General features: G+C 63.0%; 1 protein-coding gene across 2 annotated transcripts in view; it reads right to left on the bottom strand.

The window, feature by feature from the left end:
- Window positions 1-4,153: 4,153 nt before the first annotated feature.
- The window catches only part of JAKMIP3 (Janus kinase and microtubule interacting protein 3), a 33,865-nt gene continuing 31,200 nt past the window's right edge, over window positions 4,154-6,818 (bottom strand). For both annotated transcript variants that reach the window (XM_040254816.1, XM_040254817.1), the window contains exons 19-20: window positions 5,939-6,142; window positions 4,154-4,571 (exon numbers count right to left, since the gene is read on the bottom strand). In XM_040254816.1, the coding sequence (XP_040110750.1) occupies window positions 4,269-4,571; window positions 5,939-6,142 (507 nt within the window). In that variant the 3' untranslated portion in view covers window positions 4,154-4,268. The remainder of the gene's footprint in view (window positions 4,572-5,938; window positions 6,143-6,818) is intronic.

Below are 6,818 nucleotides of genomic sequence, written 5' to 3'. Positions count from 1 at the left end.
CGGGCTGTCCTCACCAAGCACTTGCCTTCACACAACACGGTGCAGCCCATGTACCTCAAGGGACCCCGAGCTCCAGGGACCCCGAGCTGCGGGGACTGGGCCTTGAAGGGGTGCTTAGGTTGGAGAGCCCATGTGTAGACCAGGATGGGGGACCAGCCTCCACTGCAGAACCAGCCTCCCAAGTGGCCTTTTCCAGCCAGACGCTGTGCCCATGCGTCCCCAGCCGGGCCCAGGCCGCGCACCAGGCTGACTGCACGTGGCTTTGAGAGACGGGCTTCCTTAGAGGAACTGTGTGAAAGAGCCGAGTGTCTTAAGGCCCCTTCTAGGGAGCGGGCGGTGGTCTCTGGCCTCTGCTCTGCCTGACTCCGTTCTCTACATGGGGGTGAGTCTCGAGGGCCCTGCAGCCTCACTGCCAGAGGTTCAGCTGGCTCTGTGATGGGAAGGGGTGGGGGAGACGGGGCCCCTTATCACTCCTACAGGCCCAGAAAACAGAACTGCCCCCAAGCCGCCGCATGTCACCCAGAAACATGTGGAGAGAAAAGCTCCCCAGGAGTGCCCGCCCATCAGGATCCTGACCCTGCCATGGGGATGACCCGCCGGCCGCCCCAGGGCACCTCCAAGCCCTGGGGTGGGGGAGGTGATGCTCTGGGGACACAGGGGGGCCTGCTGAGCTGGGAGTCATGCCGGAGAGAGGGGCTGTGCCACAAGGAAAGGTTTCGGACTTTCTGGGCCCAGCCAGACGGGGTGGGCCGGGAGGTCGAAGGGCCTGGGGTACGGGGTGGGGCTGGGGGGGCAGGAGGGGCTGGGGGTCCTCTTCTGCTGGGAGCTGAGCTGAGGCCGCCCCTGTGGCTCAGGGACATGCCCTGTGACCACGCACGGGCCCCTTGGCTGGCCTTGTTGGAGGGTGTCCTGGATCAGGGCAGAGGACACCCACAATACAGGCAGCACCTCTGGGACCACCCCGTGCCCACCGTGCCCTCACCCGCCTGCACAGACACCGGGGCTCCCGCTGCAGGGCCAGCGTCCCAGCAAACTGAACCTTCAGAGGGGGCTGACCTCCCCCCACCCCAGGAGGCAGGATGCCGCAGACCCGAAGGTGAGTGGGTGCCCCACAGGGTGGGAGGGAAGATGTCATGTCCCAGGGATGATGGCTGACTCTCACCTGCTGCCAGCTGGGCGTCGGGCCCCCTTCTCAACCGCAGACCTACGGGCTCTGTGGTCCTCGCCGGGCACTGCCCCTGGAGCGCGAAGGCTGCAGCTCTGGAGCGGGCGGCTTCGGCCACACTAGGGGCCTGCCTCTGCGGCGTCCGGGTCTGCGCTGCCTGAGACAGTCTCTGGCCCCTGCGTCTCCAGTGAGGCCCGGCCCTGTCCAGCCACCCTGCCCTTCTCGTCCCAGCTCCCTCCACCGGCTCCTCGGTCCTCGCTCTGACCAGTCCTTCGGCGAAGCTCAGGGCGGGGGGGGCGGGGCTAGTGGCACCGTGGCATCCACGGCTCTATCCCCACTGGCGGCAGCGTCTAACACGGCAGGGTGGCCGCGTGCGTCGGTCGGCAAGCGCCCAGGACCCCAGCAAGCGGGTTGCAGCGTCTTCGCAGCTGGCCCGGGCGACCCGGGGAACCACACTGAAGATGCTCCATGAGCCACCTGGGTGCCCTGGACGAAGGTCCCCGTCGAGGCAGCAGCCCCGCCGCGGCGTGCTGCGGGCCGCCTGCGTCGTTTCTGGGAGTCCGCCCTCTCCTCCGACTCCTGTTTCGGTCACTGAGGGAACCAGGGGAGGCGGGGGCCGGGGCTCCTGCTCGGAAGCGGCCTGTGCAGCCGCCAGCAGGGGCCCCGCGTGTCCCCATAACTGGGGCCGGGGGCTGTGTCCCAAGCAAGGACCTGGGGTCCGCAGCCAAGACCAGGCCCCTTCAGAGAAGCCCGGTCGGAGAACGAGTTCTAATTCCGGCTCATCAAAGTGAACAGTCCCCTCGGAGGTGCTCAGAGACCTCCTCTCTCCCTCTTCCTCGACGGCTGGGGGTCTGCAGAGGCCGGCTCCCCCCGAGTCTTCAGAGACGGGTGCCCGCCGCTCTCCGGTAAAGCTGGAGGAAAGGGGGGCTGGAGGGAAAGAGACGCAGGACACAGATCAGGGAGGTGGCAGGGTGGGAGGCAAGGGGCTGGAGGGACAAGGGCGCCGGGAAGGTGGCTGTGCTCCAGAGGAAAGGCCTCTGGCAGGGGTGGGTGTTGGCGCCCACAGACAGAGACGGGATGACGAGGTCTTGTTTGGGAAGGAGACAGTGGTCAGGTTTCACATGCACCTCGGGCTGAAAGTTGCAGGGATGATGTCACAGCCTAGGATGACTGTGCTGTCCTGAGTGAGCCCAGCTTGTCGGGAAGGCGGGGGTCCTGGCCGAATCTCTAGTGTCACCCCAGATCGAACTCGATACACAAAGGACGAAAGTCCCCAACCCTCCAGTGCTGTCTCCTGCCGAGCTGCCCGGAGCAGAGAGCAGGGAGCGTGTGCACACGTCTCTCCCCCAGGAGGCCCCCGGGGGACCTTCTCCAGGAAGGCGAGCACCCCTTGCCCTCCGATGATGGCAGACCCTCCCCCTAGGACCCGTGCGGGCCCGGGCTGTTGCCTCCAGGAAGCCTCCCCTGCTTACGGAAAGCGGGGGCTCTGCTGGTCCCCGGGATGTTGGACGAGAAATACTCACCACGCCAGAGTGCCCAGGCGAGCTATGGCCACAGAATGAAAGCTAAGGAGAAAAATAAGAACAAAAATAGGAACTGAAAAGCAAAGGGGAGGGCAGAGACATGGAAGGAAAGAAAGAAAAGAGAGTTTGTAGAGTTTCTGGCAAGAACGAGCGCGTGACCACACACAGGGCGACGCCGCGCAGCCGGCCGGGGGGCGGGAGCGGGTCCTGGCGCGCTGTGTCCAGCGGGTCAAGGGCTGGGCTGCGAGGGGCCGTGAGGACACCTGGGTCGGAAGTGACCACGCTGTTGTCCCCGGGGACCGTGCTCTGGGGCCCCACGCCGTCCAGAGGGCGGGCTGGAGGCGACGGTCAGGAGGGAGCCTCTGCCGGTCACCTTGCCTCTGGGTTGGGGGGCTGGGGACCGGCCTGTCTGGCGCTGCCGGGCTGACGCTGAGGATGCTAACTGGCTATACTGATGATGGAAGTCTTACGGGTGGAAAGATGCGCCAAGGGCCAGGCAAACACCAGCACTCCGGGCCAATATTTTGGTCTCAGTCCCATTATAAGTGATAAACCACAGCCAACATGCTGAACAGATTTCACGCTCAGAAACCCTCCTTTTGGGCTGGGGGAGGGGCCTGGCCAATTTAGAGACAAGAGAAAATCTGGCCGCGGTACAGCTGCTTGGAAAAGCGGAGCCCCTTCAGCTAGATTAAAAGAGTAAACATCCAATTTAAACAATTCGAGCATTTAATGCAAACAAATGCTCTCATTTTAAGATGGAAAAGGAGGCAGGGACGGCACCATCGTGAGGCTGTGCACTCCCCTCCCCTCCCCAGCGCCCTCGAGCCTGGTGCCTGTCTGCCGCCCCCACCCCCCCAACAGGGGGCAGGAGCGTCTTTGCTCCCAGGCTCCTCTCTGCCTGGCAAGTCGTGCCCCACCCCTAGGGCTCCAGGGGCCTGTCTCGGCTCCGGATTTGCAAGTTACCACCAAGACTGTTCGGCAGATGGCGGTAGAGTGCCCACGGAAGGGGCCGGTTTTGTCCACAAGAGGGTGGGCAGGGCAGGCGGGGACCAGCTCCAGGGGCTGCCGGGCGGAGGGGCCCTCGGTCCTTGTGCTAGTTGCTCAGGTGCGTCCGACTCTCTGCAACCCCCTGGACTGTAGCCCGCCAGGCTCCTTGGCACGGGGTTTCCCAGGCCAGAATATGGAGTGGGTTGCCATTTCCTTCTCCAAGGGATCTCCCCAACCCAGGGATTGAACCCACGTCTCCTGCATTGCAGGCAGTTTCTCTATTGCTGAGCCACCAGGAAAGCCCACCAGAAGCCACTGAAACATCCTAAATCACAGAAAACAAAATTTAAATTAAAAATAAAATAAAACATCTAACTGTCCTAGAGCTCGGGAACCCCACAGGAAGAGCCAGGACTGCCCCCACGGGCACCCCACCCACCTTGCTGGGACTCACAGAGCCAGGGGCTGGGGGAAGAGCTGGACGGTTCTCCCTGACCTCGAGTCACATGGCCCCAAGCCAGCTGTACCCCAGCACCCAGAGCTTCCCAGCTCAGGAACCGCAGTAAAGGACTCTCATGAAGGGGCCCTGGTCACTGGTCCACAGGTACCCCTGAGGCTGGGACACTGAGGCCATGAGAGGCACGGTCCTCGGGGTGGCATGGCTGGGTCATCGAGGCCAGGGTGTTCCCAGACCCCGCGCTCCGGCCCCTGGTTCGGAGCCTCTTTCTGCCCAGCAGCACCGCAGCCTCAGACCAGTGCTGCGGGGCACCGGGAGCTACCGCCCTCCTCTGTGTGCCAGCCCCGAAGTTCACGCTGACTTTACTTACCTTTTCCTCCAGTTCCTTTATTTGCCTCTTCTGGGCTTCTATTCTTTCTTCTAATTCTTTAATTCTCTGCAATGTTCAAAGGAGGAAAATCCTCAATAATCAGAATATTTGGGAAACCAAGTGGGAAAAGACCTTTCAGGATTTTCACTCATGCACAGAGCGGCTGTCACAGCGTCCGCAGGGAGAGGGTGGGGACTTGGGCTGCCCTCCCCACCGACTTCTGGGGCCTCGGCTGAAACATGCCTGCCTCAGTTTCTCTGACACAGCTTCTCCAAGTCTGCTCTTTGCTCCAACAAAAGAGCAGGCACCCCCTCGCCCCCCGCCCAGCCCCGGCCATACTCCCACCTCCTGCACTTTCAGATCACAAATCACTATGCTAGAGCCCAAGCAAACGGTAAGGGCCCGATTCATGGTCCTTCCCAGACGTCGCTAAAGCAGCCCAAGGATCAGCCTGAAGGATCGTGGAGCCAGTCACGGGGAGGGCTTTGCTGGGAAGGTTGACCACACAGTTGGAAAGCCTAGTCTTCATTGTGGTGCAGAGTCGGTCAGATGGACGCGTGTGTCCATGCCCGACCTGGATGCCTGGCCTGGACCCTGGATGAACGTGGGCTCTGACACTGCCCATCTGAAGGGAGTGAGGGGTCCTCACACTGATCACCTCGGGTCTGACAGCAAGGGGCCTGGTAGCCAACAGTCCTCTGGTGAGACGCCATCCCTGACACTCACAGGACACCTGGGTTCACTAGGTTATCTGAACACGGAACAGAGCCACGCGGCTCCTTCCAGGCCCCACTGCCCACGCGGGGGCCTGGAGACAAGGCTTACACACAGAGGCTGCCAGTCTGGTGTGTCCCTCATCCCCCCTTAGAAATGGACTGGCCAGACTGGCCCAAGGCCAAGTGCCTGAAGGTCAGGAGGACGTCCCCAAGTCCCAGGCCCAGGAACTGCTCTCTGTCCCCCAGACAACACCTGCTTCAGATCTTACCATTGAGGGAGGAGGCAGGGAAGAGACTGGTATCAGGGGCCCCAGAAGGGGGATGTACCACCCAGAGGCCTGGGCAGGACGGCCCAACAGGCTCATCTGGAACAGGCAGTCTGGGAGGGCCCCCCGCAGCCAAGGCTAGTGAAGAGGCTGGCCGCTGGGCATGTGGTCACTACAAGGGCACATGGGAGGGCCCAGCCAGTGGAAGGCCCTGGCCAGGCAGATATGGTCCTTGGAGGCCTGGCTATCAGAAGGCAAGGTCACAAGAAGGACTGCTCCAGCCGGGCACCCCTGGCCCTGCGATGCCCCGCCCCTCCCGTAGGCCCCACCCCACAGTGCCCCGCCCCGAGGCACCACGCCCCTCCCATAGGCCCCGCTCCGCGGCACCACACCCCTCCCGTAGGCCCCACCCCGCGGTGCCCCGCCCCGAGGCACCATGCCTCTCTCTCACCTGCTGCGCCAGTTGCAAAAGCTCCATGCGCTCCCGCAGGATCTGGGCGTCCCGCTCGCGCAGCTCGCTCATGACCTGGCGCTTCCACTGCTCCACCGCCACCCCGAGCTTCTCGCGCTCCTCCTCGGACAGCAGCTCAGCCACTTTGGCCCCGGCCTCCTGCTGCAGGGCATCGTACAGCATGGCTTCCAGCTCCAGGATGCGCTGGAGGCGGGAGGGGACATGTTAGGCCTCGCCTTCTTCCCGGGGACTGCCTGGGGCCGAGGCACCCCGCCTGGGAGCCAGGACACCTCCGGACCAGCCCAAAGAGGGGACTGCTGCCTCCTGGACCAGTTAAATGACGTTCTGGAGGGTGGAGCCAGTCCAGGAGGACTTATGTCAAGAGCATCCCTTCCATGCGATGTTTAAGGTGCAATGAAACATTAGGGGTGTTGGGGTCAGCAGAACTCAAAGGTGGAGTAGGAGGTCGGCCAAACGGGCGGTGGTCTGGGCAGGCGTCCCTTGAGGAAAGACAACAAAGGCTTCTTCCTTTGCTCACAACTTCGCCAAACCCTGGGCTTCTGAGTCACTAAAAAGGAGGAAGGATGGTCCCCATGGGTTTGTCTGCAGTAACACAGAGGGGCCAGGCCGTCGGCTCTGTGGGCCCACTGCCACCTGTGCGGGTGACTCGTGCCCCCAAAGCAGCGCCAAGTCCTAAGCCCCGGAGTCTGTGGACATGGGTCATTTGGAAACAGGGTCTCAGCAGATGTCCATCCACTGACTCACGACCTTAGAAGAAGAGGGGACTGGTGACTGTCATGGCAGGTGAGGGGAGCCCAGTGACGGCACAAGCAGAGGCTGGGGTGGCGCGGGCACAGGCCCGGAGCACCCGAGGCCCCGG

Source organism: Oryx dammah, unplaced genomic scaffold (assembly GCF_014754425.2).
Source record: "Oryx dammah isolate SB20612 unplaced genomic scaffold, SCBI_Odam_1.1 HiC_scaffold_14, whole genome shotgun sequence".
NCBI lineage: Eukaryota > Metazoa > Chordata > Mammalia > Artiodactyla > Bovidae > Oryx > Oryx dammah.
This window is presented reverse-complemented; position numbering and strand designations above follow the sequence as displayed.